This window comes from Bacillus rossius, chromosome 5 (genome assembly GCF_032445375.1).
Source record: "Bacillus rossius redtenbacheri isolate Brsri chromosome 5, Brsri_v3, whole genome shotgun sequence".
Lineage (NCBI taxonomy): Eukaryota > Metazoa > Arthropoda > Insecta > Phasmatodea > Bacillidae > Bacillus > Bacillus rossius.
In genome coordinates this window covers 26,911,050-26,928,220 of record NC_086333.1, presented here as the reverse complement: position 1 = coordinate 26,928,220, position 17,171 = coordinate 26,911,050, and the positions used below count along the sequence as shown (strand labels likewise).

The 17,171-nt window shown below is 39.8% G+C and overlaps 1 protein-coding gene across 6 annotated transcripts in view; it reads right to left on the bottom strand.

Moving 5' to 3' along the window:
* The window catches only part of LOC134531658 (protein lava lamp-like), a 90,242-nt gene that overhangs the window by 55,134 nt on the left and 17,937 nt on the right, over positions 1-17,171 (bottom strand). For 3 of the 6 annotated variants that reach the window (XM_063367433.1, XM_063367434.1, XM_063367431.1), the window contains exons 5-7: positions 14,623-14,945; positions 8,171-8,432; positions 4,842-4,950 (exon numbers count right to left, since the gene is read on the bottom strand). In XM_063367433.1, coding sequence (XP_063223503.1) covers positions 4,842-4,950; positions 8,171-8,432; positions 14,623-14,945 — 694 coding nt within the window. Of the gene's footprint in view, positions 1-4,841; positions 4,951-8,170; positions 8,433-10,520; positions 10,880-14,622; positions 14,946-17,171 lie in introns of those variants that run through there. The other 3 variants (XM_063367435.1, XM_063367436.1, XM_063367437.1) reach the window with 2 other exon arrangements.

Below are 17,171 nucleotides of genomic sequence, written 5' to 3'. Positions count from 1 at the left end.
CTTTTGGACCTTGGGAAGACATATACATAACAAAAAGGGCAATTTGTGCCGTGTCTTTTATGTCGCAAGACTCATCTATAGCAAGTGATAAGGCAGAAGCCAGTTGAAGGTCTTCCTCCTGCAAATATGTTACATTTGAAGACATTTTTGCTATTCTGTCTTGTACGGTTTTAGCGGATAGTGGCAAATCTTTAATTTTTTCAAGATTTCTGGTTTGTTTTTGAAATCACGAAACAGTTCTTCAGATGCACGAATGAAGCAATCTTTGATACACTCACCATCTGTGAATGGTTTGCATTTTTTTGCGATTTCTAGTGATACCGCGAAGCTTGCCAGATTAACATTACTTGTAGATTGCGTCCAGTTACTTAACATGGAACTTGATTGCTGTTTTTTTTTATGGAGATCATCGACAGTTTTTTTTCGTTCTTCACCAGCTGGATATTTACTAGCAAACTGAGTATGTTTTGTAGTGAAGTGTCTCTCTAAATTTGATTTCTTATTATGTGCGAGTTTTTCGTGACAAATGAGACAGGTCGGAAGGCCATCTGAGAGTTGCATATGAAAGCGAACGATTCCATCCAATCCCAATTGAATTCTCGATACTCTTCTTCAGTTCTTCTCTTTATTTTTTTGTAGATGCCATGCTTGCGGTGAAGCTGTAATAAAGAATTTTTAAAATTATTATTTAGGTATCCAAAACAGCAGATGACAAGTTTTGCAATTATTTACTATTTTAATAAAAACACTTTCGCGGTAATATCAAAAAGTGTACTTTGTTTCTTTTTGGACACTTCTTATTGACTTAAAAAATGGAATTAGGTATCTTATTTAAAAAATATGTAATATATGTATAAATATAATACTTATTATGTTACCTAGCTTTACTTCGGTTTTATTATTATTATATATGTACATACATACCTCTGAGAAGATAATTCGCTTGGAACTCTTCTACTTGAAAAAACAAACTATACGTCACAGCCAAATCACTGGTGATGACGCCAAACTGTCTTGCGTCGAAACGAATTAAATTCTAGATAGAAACATCCGACGACGGCGTCATTCGAGAGCTTCCGACGGACCACAGAACAAGGAGGGATATATAGAAGTGCGACTGATATGTTGGAAACTGAAACCATGTTTGCACGTCAAGTGGCGCTATCTGTTGGGTGGGCCCGTAAGTACTAGTAAAACGAAAACCTTGGGGGGTGGAGAGCTATAAAATGATAATTTAACTGCTTGATTACATATTGTTTAGTAAAATATAACAAGCGTGGAAAAAAAACCAGGCTTACTACTGATTTGTAATAAAAAAGTATTTTCTGTATAAATGACCTGGTGATGCAGTATTCCTGGTACGGAACTAAAGAGCCGCAGCTTCACATCCAAAGAGCCGCATGTGGCTCGCGAGCCGCAGGTTGCCGACCCCTGCTCTAGACGATACACATAATCAGAGCTGCTGGTCGGCTCCCTGTGAGGACGACCGAACTTGACGTCACAGGGCAGCCAACCCTCTTGTCCAAACACAATACTCGCAGGGGTCTGCCCAGTGGAGTCATGGATGGCAGACCTATATGCCATCAGGAACAACTGGATGTGTTGTTTTCAATCCTGTTGATTCTTGGTCACAACCTTGGCAAGGTGTTCCTTGAGAGTTATGTTGAACCTCTCCACCATGCCATCAGACTGAGGATGTAGGGCTGTAGTCCTGGTTTTATTTATTCCCAGTGAAATTGCAGCCTTGGTCTGAGTGGAGCTCCATTTGTACCCCAAATCTACAAATGAAGTTTTGACTATTGCATCTGCAAAGGTAGTGGCTTCTTGGTTAGGAAGTTCATAAGCCTCTGGCCTCTGGCCTGTCCCATCTTTAGTCCCTCATTTTCCCACGACTCCGGTGTTGTGGCCCCTTTTTAGCCGAGCATGCTTCGCATTGTCTACACCAAGCCTCCACGTCCTGGCGACACCTCAACCAATAGTAGCGTTGACGAATCTTGGCTAGAGTTTTGTTCATCCCTAGATGACCAACAGAGGTACCACCATGGATTTCTTTCAACACCTCTGCCACTAGACTATTTGAAAGGAGTAGTTGCATGGTAACTACTCTTCCATTTGGACTCTCCCATGCCCTCATTAGCAGCCCATTCACCATCCTTAAGGAATTCCATTGTGCCTAGTAAAACTAAGAGTTGTAACAGAGAGGGGGTCATAATAAACCTTTTGGACCGACTGACTCACTCCCGCTCCCTATACGTCAAAATATGCCATTTTTTGCAACAAGTCCGTGTTCAGTCATCTCTGGCACAAAATCGACAAGTTATCAAAATCAAATACAAATCTATTTTAATAGCAGACATCTTACAAAAAGAAATGATAACCAAGAAATGCATATTAGAACAACATTTGTCATCAAAACGAAAATAAATATGGTTCAACTATCTTTTAATAAGCGGTTTGTCCATTTGACACTAATTTCATAAGCAAAAATAAATTACTTTACTTAAAAAGGTTGGTTTACTAAACATGAGCTGTAACTATACATGCAGACCATGCCAGAGAGGTAAAGAAGGTTAAGTGTTGTGACATTACTTTGTTATCGCTCGCGTAATTGGGTGAGACGTGGAATGCAATGAAGGGTGCATGCTATACCGTGTGTACCACGCCTGGCACTGAATCCCTGCCATTTTCCCAGTTTACGTGGTTGTAGACACCCTGACTGGCTTCTAAACACTGTCACTGTTTGAGTTTGAACTGCTGAAAATGGTGCACTTTCGATCACAAGTGTGAACTGTCTTGGGTTAAAGCACAGTGTTTTCTTTTAAAATATTTTGCTAGCAACCATATCGGCACATGGACATGTAAAGTATCACAGTAAAACCAGATAAAGGTATCTTCCTAACCTGACTTATGTTGTAGTTATACCAATGGCGGATTTAGAGCGGGGCACAGGGGCACATGCCCCCCCCTCCCCGCAGAAGGGTAAAATATGCACTGAATAATGACTTCTGAAGTAATAAACAGGTATTATACTAGGTCCAGACTACCGATGCCCCACCCAGAAGTCAATTCTGGGTCTGCCCCGGAGTTACACTTTAAAATGTGAATCATTATTAATAACACCTTTCTAATTTGTATCAGAAGGCTCATAAACACACATCTACAGCAACAATTACCTGCATACATTACAAAAGCACAAACCCAAAACCTCTCCCACAGAGAGCCGGCGTGCAAACGACTATGTACACCATGAAAATTGACACAAAACTCTGTAAAATTTACCTATAGTATACAAATATTACGTGTTTCTTACTATTCTACTGAATTAACTCAACAAAGACGAGGAGGGCATTTCAGTCTTATCCATCATATGTATGTGCATACATACTTATTGATGTTTTTCTTTCTATAAATGTATATAACTTGTAAGGCTATGTTTAACCAATAAATTCATTTGTATTTACCATGAAATTTAAAGTAACTATATAACCCAGAAACCAAAAAATGTTAATCTAAGAAGAATAAAACCCTGAGTAAGTACGCCAACCTAAACAAGGTACAAACTGTTGAACATACATACCTACCAAGAATTATTACCATATAATACATTGTCTCAAACTGTTTCATATTAATAACATTTTTATGCTGTTGTGAAGCCACTTTAATGCCCACTTGTAGACAAATATGTAGATTGTTTACATCAGTTACTGGAGTGTAGAATTACTTCACTGTTTACTCTTGACTATCCAAACCACAACCAACGGAGGAAACCTAATTCTTTATGGTCTCTCTCCTTGATGCTTCTTCGCATCCCAAACCAAGAATCTTTCGCCACACACACACAAAAATTATTCTTCACCTATCAGTAGGCCAGAAGAGCGTTCAGTCCCTTCCTAATTGTATCATTACTCAAAATTTTCCACTGTGACAATAGGAGACACTGAGACAAAGTTTCTGGTAAGTAAATACATTATGTTAATGTTATAACAGAATGGAGATTTGTATACAACAATTGTCTACAAAACTGTTTGAAAATGGTTAAAAACTGCCTTTTCAATGCACTATTAAAGCAAATATTAATATGTATTTTCAAAAGTCCTTGTCTGGAAACCTTCACTAAAACTTTAACTTTTTTAATGCTTAATCAAAAATAATCAAAGTGCATGAGCACTTGCAACCTTCAAAATCCTGAAAGATTGTATCACAGCTGAACAGGATATGACGAGTGCTCTTAAATTTGAATTTTTTTTCTACAATACCTTATGTAAGTTGAATACATTACCTATTCTGAGGATTAAGTTTCGTTTTCTTAACAGTGTTATACAGAGAAGTACATATTTGGGACCTTACCAAATCCAGGTAAAAGGATATTATAAATATATTTACTGAATTACTTGAAGCTTACAAACTTTAGCTTGCAAATATATTATATTTTACCTAGTAAAACATAAGGCAAGATAAGATAAGAATACTCGTTACAAATAAACTGAGAGAAAATACCCCCATGCACATCTGAAACGATTACCACAGTATACAAAAAAAAATTTAAAAGGTTAAAGTATGTATGTATTTGGAATTGAAAACTGGTTCGTAAATAGATCGTGACAGAAAACATTCCGATAATGAGCTGTATAGCTGTTATGAGAAACCCTTACCCAAGGTTTGTCAAACAATGAACGTGCCATCCCATGACCGCAGTGCAAGCACTTGAAGCTGACGTCCCACGAAGCAAGTCTATGTACAGCTCCCATTTACCGCAGAAACACGCACATTAATTTACTCTCACGCAGAACCCCACAACCCGTGCAACAGATTTGCAGACTGGATGGAAAATGTTAATTTACCTTTGAGTTCGTCAAAGTCTACCAGATGTAACTGAAGGTTACCTTTTTCTTCTTCCAGCTCGGCAATCCTGTTCTGTAGTTTTGATATCTCATCGTTGACATCTGTTACCTGCAACCATGGTCCCGCTTCAGTTAAGCATACGAAAAGTACACAAGATTCACACTGATATTTCTTGCAAACACCACAGCTCCAAACAGACCTTTTCAGAAGTATGCTGTATCTAGCACAAAACCAGCAAATATACCTGTATATCTCTGCCTCAGCATTTCAACAGTACCGATTAAAGTTTTTAAAATCATCCACAAAACGTTAATGCCTGAACATCATGCCAGTTACAACATCCCTGAACAGGAAACAGTGTGCTGTCTCTGTAACTGTCCTTTGACTTTCAGATGTTAGAATTATGTAGGTTTGGTCACTGGAGGATGGCAAAGAGGTTGATGGAGGGGACACAAATTAAGGAAAAAGAATACAGGACAGACAGAGTTGGAAAAAAACAGGATTTTAAAAACAAAACTGGTTTCTTTGGTTAAAGTTAAAACCAGATGTATTGTATTAAATATTCTTAAATAATGGGAGGTATTTGTAATAAGGTGAAATTATTTAATATTTCTAAGAATATCTCTAACCATAGTAAATGAAAGTTTCAGTATAAATGATGACAAACTTTGTCAAAATAATTTATTTGTGATTTTAAGAATTTTTTTAAATTGTCTACCTCATGAAATGAAAAGGAGGTAGGTTTGATTTCATCAAGTTAAAATATATATTTGAACACTCTGGAACAGAAGTTTTAAAATAACATAGTTAAACTATTCTAAAAAAAAAGGGCTTATGCATAACTACTCCAAAAATATTATTCTTAAACAGTTATGTTGTGAAATAAATATTTTATAAATATGACAATTTATTTTGTCTATTTATTAAGTAAACATTTTTGGAATTAATCATATAACTTTTTTTTTAATGGTAAGATTTTAGCAATACTCAGAAATTTTGCGAGTGACGCCGCAGGTTACTAGCTAGTTTCTTATGTAAAACATCATCAATCCGTTACGAAGGCCATTACAAAGACACTAGATCAGCATTGAAAAGATAGTTAAAAGCAGATCAAGAGGCTAAGAATTCTGTTGATGCCTAGAATTGTGACATAGTCAAAAGATTTTTAACATTTTGCATTAACACCATTCATAAATCCGATTTACAAAGGCAAATATTACCCTTAGAAATTGAGCTAGGCTGTACTCTATACATCAATCTCCATTAGAAATCACTTCCTGAAAAATTTTGAGTGTTTTTCCAAACATGTACAGTAGAATCCCGCTGATGCGACCCCTTACGGTTTCCGGAAAAACGGACTTATAAACGGAATGGTCGCAATAGACAATTCGGAGTGTCACCGCATCGTCGGAAACATACATGTGAATGCCGCTCGGGTAGTGTCTAGCCGAGCTCGGCGCGTCCACTATCGCACAAAAAGCCGTCTCAGCTGTCATGTTATCTTAACCTGCCCGCACGAAAAGCCGCTGTGGTAGCTTCTGAGAGAGCGTAAGAAACTCGTCCGGCCAGGCTGGCTGTAGCGGCGGCTTGACATCATACGTGACGTGACGCTTACCTCTCCATCCCCTGCTAATTCTTCAAGGCTCATCCCTCCCAGAGCCACAAACCATGTAAAAACACCCTCCCCCCCTTTTCCAACTAACATTTCAACACATTCCCTCCCTTATTTCAACTTTCTGCGTGAGAAACAAACTGTCAGCATCCTCCTCCCCTCCCACACCGCGTGCGGCAAAAGCCAGGTTGTATAGTCCATTCTCGGTAAAATAAATATTTGTATGGGCTTATACGACTGTCCTTTGCCGTTAATAAATACTTTATAAGTTTAAGTTATTATGAACCAATTTGTTTATTAGTCACACAGCAGTTTCTGCTGAAAAATCACTAATCAAATCACCTCAAATTTTATCGAATAGAAAAATTTAGCAGGGCCGTAAATATATTTATTTTACTGCATAGTTACTTTTCCGTCTGCATTCCAATGTGTTTTTTTCTTCTTTTTTTTATGTGAAGGGACGTAGAAAAGATAATTGCTTGAGCTGTCAAAATAAACATCGCTGACGGCAAGGGCGGGAGCGCATCCTGTCGGTCTGTCGCTGTGATTATCTACTCCAAAAACATGTCACAGCTTTTCAAGATAGCATTGTTCTTATATCTTTCGTTTATAGCCGAATGTTTTCTACTTGATCCACACAAGTTCCTTCGCCACGTTTTGAACGAAAATAACCACCAGCGCTAGCATAGCCGAACTCGCGTGACGCGAATTCACGTAGCGCAAGTATTTATCGGAACCCATTGTTCGGGGTATGCGAGTCTGAGGTGTATAGCATAATTCCACACAATTTTTTTGTTTATCTGCGCATGTGCGAAGTCAGCGATGTTATAGAAAAATAGCCAAGAACCAAACACCTGGGGATGTCGTTAACACAGTGAACACAGCTTTGTGTGTCCAGTGACACCTGAGATGCAGCTGGCAAGATCACATTAACCAGTTGCAAGACAAAGGCACGGGACCGGGACGGCAATAGACGCGCGCGTAGATGCTATCAGGTGATGCGCGCAGATTATCGGTATTGGCTAGCATGGACAGTCTAGAGGGGTGGTATCTATTTTTAGCAGTCTTTTGTATGCCTGCCTGCTTACAGTACAGCGCTCGCCAAGATAAACGTGAACACATAGCGCCCAACAAAGTGTAACAGACTTGTTTTTCAGCCGATTTTACTCAAATTTTCGACTTTCTCTGCTCAAATGTTTCACGGTTTCTCAAAAAACGGTCGTATAAACGGAATGGACGCATCAAAGGGGGGTCGCATCGGCGGGATTCTACTGTATAAGCACAATTTTTTTATCTCAAGCCTTCCGGATTCAGAGATACACTTGGCCATTACCTACTAAACCAACTTTGTTTTACTATAAAACAAGAAATAATTTTTAATTTCTTGTAGCTCGTACAAGTTGAATTCTACGACAGCTTGAGAACGAATGACGGCATTTAAAAATTTTAATGAATTGGCAATAAACATTTTTACCTGACATCAACATAATAAATTACAGATGGATGAAGGGAGGAACGATGAGATAAAAGTAACGATGAAACGCACGAGCGGGGAAACGGGAGTACGTACTTGCGAGGACGAAAGACAAATACAGTGGAACTGCATACTTCTTACACTAATGTTTGCACGAAGCAAGTTCACGATCTATGAAAACTGTCCCTACCGAGCAGACGGTGACATAGCAGCACGGTGTACTGTGCGTGGGAGACTCGCACCTTGCCGAGGGCGTCCAGCTGCTTGCGGAGCGCCTTCACCTTGTTGGCGTGGCCCGCCTTGGCACGGACGGCCTGCCGGTTGGCTTCCTCCAGCGCCGCGCCCAGCTGCTCGGCCCGCCGTGCCTCCGTGTCCTGCTGCGCGCGCAGCTCCGCGCCCAGCTCCTGCAGCCGCACCACCTTCTCCTGCAGCGCGGCGTTGCGCGTGCTCAGGTCGTAGCGCGCCGCCTCCAGCCGTGCCACGCTCTCCTGCGCCTCCGCCAGCCTGCGCACACACACGCCTGCCTGCTGCGCTGACAGTACTCTCCACAACTCGCCGCCTGAGTATCGGAGTGTTCTATGTCCTTTTTTTTAGGTTTTTTTATGCTATGGACACGAAATTAACACGTATTAGTATTCGTTTGTACTATATCCACACACGTCCACGCACATAAAAAATGTTTGTTCTTAATTTATAGACCAATACATATTATTTTGTTCTATGTCATGCTATTCGTAGTTGTTTGAACTTTCAAATGCTTATATCTCAGTTCCGACTTCAATGGACATGAGAACACTCCAATTCTCAGGCGACGAACTGCAAATGAATGACTGACATGAAGGACCTAACGTCTGGATCACACCGAGGGGTGAACGGTGAGATGGCGGAGGAGATGGGTTAAACCCAGGAAAACCCATGGATACTGCCATGCCCACCACGATTCCCACATGTGATCAAAAAAAAAATTTGACCCCGCCGGGAATCCAACCTGAATGGTTTTGAATGTAGCACATAGCAGTGAACGTAGAATAAAGAAGCTATTTGGCATGTGATACCACCCCCGTAACATGCCTAAACGGGTCGGCAGCACTGCAGCTATTCTAAACCTTCAAGGTGGCCACTCTATATCTGGAATTCTAAATTCCCTGGTTATTTCCAGGTTTTTAAAAGGCTCTGAATTTAAAAAAAATTCCAGGTTTTGCCTTCAATTATTAAAAACAAGTTCACTGGAGAAATAAAGTTGGGGAATTTAATCAATTTAACAAGCAAATTTATTAAAAGATGTCATGCATGCATTACATTCAAAACAACAAGAATTTTTTTTCTTGTTTTTAATCTCTTAGGAATGCTTCTTGTCACTATGCATACTCATATAAGATATTCCAAGAAGACATTAGAGTAAAACAAGCAGCTTAATTTATTTTGTAAAAAAATTAATGTATTAAAGAGTCAAAATTTAATTTTTAAGTATATTATGAGCTCAATTTTCGGAAAAATGATTATAAAAGTTTGTTTTAAAGCATACAATTCACATCAAAAAATTTCAGTGATTCACTTTAAGGAACAGAATATTCAGTTATATACAACTTATGTACACACACTATATATTGTATAAAAAACATTTTGCTAGAAAATTACAATTTTACTAAACTAGTACTACTACATTTAGACACCTTTTATGTGCACATATATATTAATTCCACCTCTTTCTTAGCTTCACTGAGCAGTTTAACATTTTTATCTCTAGCTCTTCATCTCTCTAGCATTGCATTTCTTTCTCTTGTATTTTATTGCAACTGGTCAATTTTTTTTTTCCTTTTCCTCCATGCTATTCACATAAGCAAGGGCAATTCACACTGCTTGCTGTGATTTTATGTGCTATTATATCTGCTAGTCCAGTTTCTTCCACGTTTAAAATAATATGTTGGTTTTTGACATGAAAAATAAAGTACAGTAAATCCCGATCATCCATGTTAATTGGGACCTACCAATGCCCGAATAATTGTAATCCTGTAAACATATTTGTTTTCAGTAGAATTATGAGCACAAGTGAAGTCTTTGTGTACGCTGTCTCAGTTCATTGGGACGCAAAAAAATATGGCAGTGTTGCCATGCAGTTTTCCTCTGACTGCTGGAGAGGCGGCAGTCCCCCACTCCTCTCTCTCTCTCTCACTCCCCCCTCACCATTCTTTGTATTTAATTATTTTTTACCCCTCAGCAGAAATGTAGTCTTTCTTCTCAGTTCCTTGTCTTTTCATAAAACTAGCAGCAGGGAACTTGTGCCATGCTAGAGGAATACGTCAGTAGTACTTCAATACACCAATTCTCAGAGGATAGATCTTCACAGACTAAACAAAGGAAAGTTTCCATAAATCAAAGAGGAATGCAGCAATATGTGCACATCTGGCAGAACTGTAGCTGCAGTTTCCGTCATGAAATGTTGCAATTGAGAGGGTGGGAAATAAATAGCACGAGAAAACAATATCGTTGGTGTTGAAAAAAACCTGCCATGATAGACATGCCAAGATTGCCTTCACATACGTTGCTAGTTCACAGTCATTTACAACGGTGTAAGAGGGAAAGTTAACTCACACGGCTCAAGATAAGATTGTGCAAACCATGCACATACAAATTCTGGCTTTTTTTTTCTTCCAAGTGTCCCTTCCTCCAGCTGCATGCCAGCCAGTCACGTTACTTGTTGGGCGCCCCAGGCCGTTGGGCGGATGGAAAGTAGCATAGCTGCACATGAAAGAAACCAGATGGAGACTGGAGACCTGAAGCAATGTCTGGTTTGAAGTGTGACAAATGTGACAGCTGAGAGGGTGGGAGATAAGAAGGGATAGACCAAGCTGGCCAAGCAAAGAAGTAGGAGGAGAAATGCCATCTTATTTTTTTTACAGCTTCAGAATATAACAATCTAATAACCAAACAAAATCTAGGCACAGGGTTGATAACCCGATAAGGGAATAATCCTGTCCCGGATAATTGAAAGTTAACAGTGTTTTTGGTTGTGTCTTCTGGTTATTATTACCAGTGATAAATTCTTCAGATGTAAAAGTAAAAAAAACACACACACTCACACACACGTGCGCATGGGTGTGCGAGAGAAGAAATGAAAGAAAATAAATTGAGAAGGGACTTCCAGCCCCTACAGCTAACCGCCAGTAATGCATGGTGTTATCTTAACATGTGTCAAATCTCTCACATCTGCTGCCGAGGTTAGCTCAAAAATGTTCAAGTGACCAGAGTTCGTAGGCACTGCGTGTAGTTTTTAACAGGGCTCAAAAATGGCATAAGTGACACAAATTTTCAACTAAACACTTTTCAACTTGCATGACAAACAATTCCCGATGGCTTTCAAAAATTAACAAGTTTCTCACAATTTTCCGGGCACAAAAAAAATTCCCCGCTAATTCAAAGTTTCCCGATTTTTACAGTCAGGTGGCCACCCTGACCTTACTCGCCACATGTTATCAATTTACACCATTTTATTTAGTACGTATTGACAAGAAACAGTTAAGAGAAGCAACATTACAATCCTGATGATATATCTCCAAAAAGATTTTTAAAAATTTTGAGCTACAATTTTTGTTGGACTTAATCTACATTTCTGATGATTATTATACTCTTTTAAGCATTGCATTCATTTTTTGATGATTTTGAAAAAGTATGCAGAATTTAGTCATTTTTTGGTTCACCACTAGAAAATAAGGGATTTTTCTGTACATATAAAATTGTTTCATTATATTCATTAACAGGTACATTCATATTTTATTTTTATTATGTAAGAGAAAAAAAATGTTACTAGCAATTACTTCTTTAATGAGATATGCTAAATTTCAGTGCAATATTCGAGTCAGTACCATGTCATAACTCAGCAACATTCCAGGTAAGTTTTTTTAACTCCTTTTGAATCTTTTAAATAAAAACAGTAAACAATATTAATACCTTGAATTCAAAACATATGCTTTGGCTCCAACTATTGTTTCCATTCACCACTGTAACTTACTATTACCAACAGTTCGTCTCAAAATGTTCGCTTAGGAAACAAATCAAACACACTTTAAAAAGTTACAAAAAGGAGTTTTAGATTTTTTTTTTTTGAAAATATGCTCTCTTTCAGAATTACTATACGTATAGGGAAATTGTACAGTTAAAATCATTTAAAATGAGAAAAACAATGATCAAGCTATTATCAATATTTTTTTTATATTTAATTCATTTAAACACATCATTTTCCTGGCTTCAAAGGCCTAGACATCTACTGAGGTTTTCAGAATACCATTAAAATAAAACACCCAATTTTAAAAGCAATCATAATAGGTATAATTAATAGTTATAATTTACTGTTCACTTGACACAATTACTTACTCATTATAGACATGTATTGTGCCACCAACTAGTATTTTTAGCACAATTCTAAATTTGAATTTTTGAAATATTCTGTCGCCAGTCATTTTATTTTCTTGCTGCAAGAACTTAAACTTTTTCCTCCTCCTGTATAATCCCGTTTAATCCTTGTCAGACCTGTCTCCCCAATTTTTCCCAGCCCTAAATCTGATTTTGCAAAGTCTTTTGCGAGTCAGACTGTGTATCCTTTTATTCCCGCCTTGGCGCACGAACGTCGCCTGTAATTCGCCTCCAAGTCGTGACAAGAACTGTTAAGTCCTGCAAGCTATCATGACAGGCTGTTTCTAAGACCTCACCTGACGTGAGCACTCCATGGTGTGATCTCAAGTCATTTTTACCAACGTCCAGTCACGCATCCGCAGTTTTCAAACCCCCCCCCCCCCCCCCCTTCCCAACGCTTTCCTGGGAACACGGCCCAGAGCACTGACCGGCCACTAACCCCGGCCAGGGTCGGCCTGTCCCAAGGCCACGTCTCCAGTCCCAAAAAATACTGCTTATGCACTCTAGTGGCAGTGTTGCGAATTATTTCCCCTGGGTGTTTGAACGCCCGCCCTCTGGCATCTCCCGCAACAACTAGTACCCCGTAGTTCCTTCCCAGGCCAACAGAGCGCTGGCCTAGTCCGCTCCACAAGCCCCATGCCTTAACAGCCGCCTCGTGTGAGTCGATCTCTCTACTTGCTTCGGACATCCCTCAGTAGGTCGCGCTGACATCGACCAGTACCACCAACTTCGAGATATTGAAGTCAGTATTTCTCGACAAGCCCCTCTGTAATCTTCGGAACCTTTCGGACTGGAAGCCGAAGCCCCTCCCCCCCCCCCCTTTTTTTTGATTCACTTCGCCTTTTAATTACGGGTCGCTGCCGCCCCTAAGAGACTGCGCACCGCGACTCTGGACTGACCACACCGTATCTCCGGCATCAAGATGTCACTCCATTTTTTTGAAAGATGTAATCAGCTAAGCAATGGATATGATTCCCACAACTTCAGTGATTAGCATTTAGTCAGTCTGTGTAGGTCTACCTCGTAGGAGTAGTCATATTTTGTTAATCATAATTTATTTTTTTAAATCATGGAAACGTCCGCGACAACCGCGGGTTCGCGAGCTCCGCACCCAGGCTGATCCTGGAAGCCATCTCCCTGTATGACAGGGTCCAAGGACCGGACAAGTTTCCAAGGACCAGATCAGTTTCCAAGGGCCGTATGAGGTTCCAAGGGCCAGATGCTGAACTGACCACTCCACCCTCGAGTCCTTCCTCCAGCAATGGAGACGACTAAGGCGCCCGGACACCTCGTTAGGAGCATAACTTTGGCCAGCCATCGTCAAACTTCCAGTTCTTGATTTTTTTTTTTTTTTAGATGTTCAGAATAACATTAAGCCACAACGTTGAAAAGATCTGAACACCATAAATTTTTCATTCAGGACTTTAATCGCTCCAAGTGTGCTTATTGTGAAAGAAACTTAACCTGTTTATTGTTGCGAATTCTATTTATATTGTGTTAATGATCAATGAAATTGTCTAATAAGGGCCGGCCCATTCTTTTAATAATGTAATTTTAAATCAATGTCAATGTAATATTATTATATACATGTCAATCAATTTATCTTATTTTATCTCATTATGAAAGTAATCAAATATTAAATAAAGATAGAGGTACCTATAACTGGACGAAATCATTATTTTGCCTTTTGAAACTAAAAGATCCACTAGTTACCCCAGTCATCAAGAGTGTAACAAAATGTTGACACAACTTAGGTTTATTATGTTATGACTGAGGAGTGTAACAGTATGAACTTTAATATAATGCTAATGGTAAATTAAAAAAACAGAAAGAATACAAATTGTTTTCTAAAATTTCCGCAATTACTTGAGCTCAACTCGATTTTTAAAAATATTAATAAAGTCTACTAAAATATTATGAAGTGTGGAATTGACTCGACTCAACCAAAAAATATGCAGACTCGTCCATCTCTTCTGTTTACACTAATGTGCATGATAAAGAACTAGCAACCAAAACACCGGGTAACGAATATGATGAATCACTACATTTGGTAGAGCAAGTGACTTAAATACATACATGCTAACAGTCAGAGAAATAACCAATAGGGGTAGGCACACAAAGTGGTGAAATGCGTTCTTATATTGTTTCTGGCATCAGTATGTAAGACTAAAATGAAATGAAGGTAATATGGGAGAAGTATGATTGATCAAAAGAAAACCACTGAAGAAGATATAAAGTGAGAGAGGACAGACAGCCCAGGGTGAGAGGTGCGACGCGGCCTCACCTCTTGTCCTTGGCCTCCAGCTCCGCGTTGAGGCGCTCCTTCTCCTCCTTCATGCCCGCCTCCAGGGCCACGAAGTTGTGCTGCATGAGCGTCATCTGCTGGCGGGTCTCGTCCAGGGCATCCAGCGTGGTCTTGCTGCGCCGACTGAGGTCCTCCGACAGCAGGGCGATGGCCCGGGTGCGCGCCTCGATCACCGAGTCCTTCTCCCGCACGTTCTCCTCCAGCTCGAACACGCGGGCGCTCAGCTCCGCGATGGTGGCCTCCCTGCTCGCCAGCAGCTCCTGCAGCTGTCGGCCCTCCCCGGGCGCTGCTGCCGGCTCCGGCTGCCACCACACACCACCACCGCGGCATCACTCCGCTGCTGGCGGCGGCACGTGCTCTTACATTAGACAAGGTGAGTGGTCATTTGACGAGGCCGGAGCATTGGGGGGGGGGGGAAGTGCAGGAGTACCACAAACAAACCCCTACTGCCCATGCTGATGTTCCACCATGTTCCCACAATCCTGGATCACCACGGCGGAGCCGCATATCTGACCTCTCAATCCTCCAGGTACTTAAACAAAATGAGGCATTTTTTTTTTTTGCAATCAAACAGAAAATATTGTAACTACTGACATTGTTAAGGATGAAAATTATATCTCTTTAAGTGTTTAGAAAAGAAATAATCAGAAAAAAATAAATGAAACATGATACTGATTTATCAAAATATGTGATGCCTATATACCTGGCGTAAAATGCAGGTCATTATACTATTAATAAAAAAAATTCTACTTTTTTATACAATATGAATTATATATATATTTTAACACAAAATGTTGTTCTGGTTTGAAAAATATCTTAGAAAAGCCAATGTAAAAATTAATAATCTTAAAAATGAGCTACAAACATGATAAAAATTAAGTTCAGTTTGCTGCAGACAACAAACATTGTTTCACATGCAGCGGGAATGGAAGACGAGAAAAGTAAAGTCCTCAGGGCAGCCATAATGTTCTCACTGTGTTTCCCTGCCTCCCCCTCCTCTTCTTACTTCACTTGTTCCCTCTGTTTTCTGCCCGCTCCTCCCAGGGGTTTGTCTTCGGGTCTGCGCAGACAGGGCCTGCACACCCAAATTTGCACGTCTGGGGTTGAACTCCCCAACTCCTCCTCGTTCCTACTTGTCTTCTACCCCAGTACAGTATGACGCACTAGGTGAGTCAAGACAAAGTCATAAGTAGTCGTTTCTTATTCTTAGCTGGTTTGTGCCTTTGGTGGTCAAACCCTGTAGTTGTTCATAATAATCAGACTTAACTTATGGTTTGAATTTCCTTTCAGCAACCACCATCTAAATTTGGTTCAGGTCTAGTTCTTGTAGGCTGTTATTCCTTGCTCTTACTAATGGGCGATTATATGCTTTGCCATGATCAGCCTAGTTGCATCTCCCCGCGAGCCACCGTTTCATTTCACAAAGGGTTGTCCCTGTGAGGAAAGCTTACAAATTGTGCTTGTCCGCATGCCCTAATTCCCATTAGGGTTTGATTGTCCAGTCTCGATGCATACCTAAATTTGTATGGTGGCAGCTTGAGCTCGTTGTCATCACTTTTCCAAATCTTGATTTTGATGATATATTATGGTAGAGAGTGTTTCAACACAGATGGTCTGTATACAGACTGGGTTGGCCGTAGTGAGCAGTAAGTTGCGAGATGGCTTTCATACATGGAAGGTGTATCACTCCAATCTGTTGGGACAAGTGCGTGTTTAAAAGCCTCCCCCTTCCTCAGACCCCACACTCTGCTGGGTGCAGACCTGCTCGATGGACAGTGTTGCCAATTGTACTGGCTTTCCCATTGCCCCTCGACCTCTGGTCAACTCAGAGGCAGCAGGCAGGGCCGGACACTCGAGAAACCCTCCGTCTGTCGAGTCGTGGAGTGTGAAGCAGCTGCTCTCCCACGGACAGCAAAGCACTGTCCATACAACCAATGTATGTATACATTCAAAACGAAACTCTTAATAATGAAATTTAATTTAAAATAAAATATTTCATCAAAATGTAATAGAAATTTGGGCTTAATTTTATTCATGTAGCTGCTATCATTTGTTGTCTATGTAAAAAAAAATGTCTGTAGTGATTTATGTTTTTGACAATTGTGGCGAAGGCTTGGGGAGAAATGACTAAAATTTACAAATGATAACTAGTATACATTGCATTTAAAAGTCAATCACTAACATTTAAATTAATAAGCGTCTGTTTTCTTTGCGCTGGATTGAACTTGAGAAAGTACGACGTCATTTATATGTATTGCTTGATAGTGCATTAGTACTTCACTGCATTAGAGAAATTGGTAACTTAAACATAAGTCAAATATATGTTGTCCAGCGGTTATTATAGCAAACAAAAATTTAAATCATTAGTGAACAAGTGCTGTGCTGATAGCCACAGAACTGAATTTCACAAACAATTTAACAAAATCTATCAGTTTAGTGTAATTCTTCAAACAGTCAAATATGAACCTAGAATGCATCATAGCTAATTTTTGGCTACACTGTTGAAAGAAGTTGAATGAACATATATT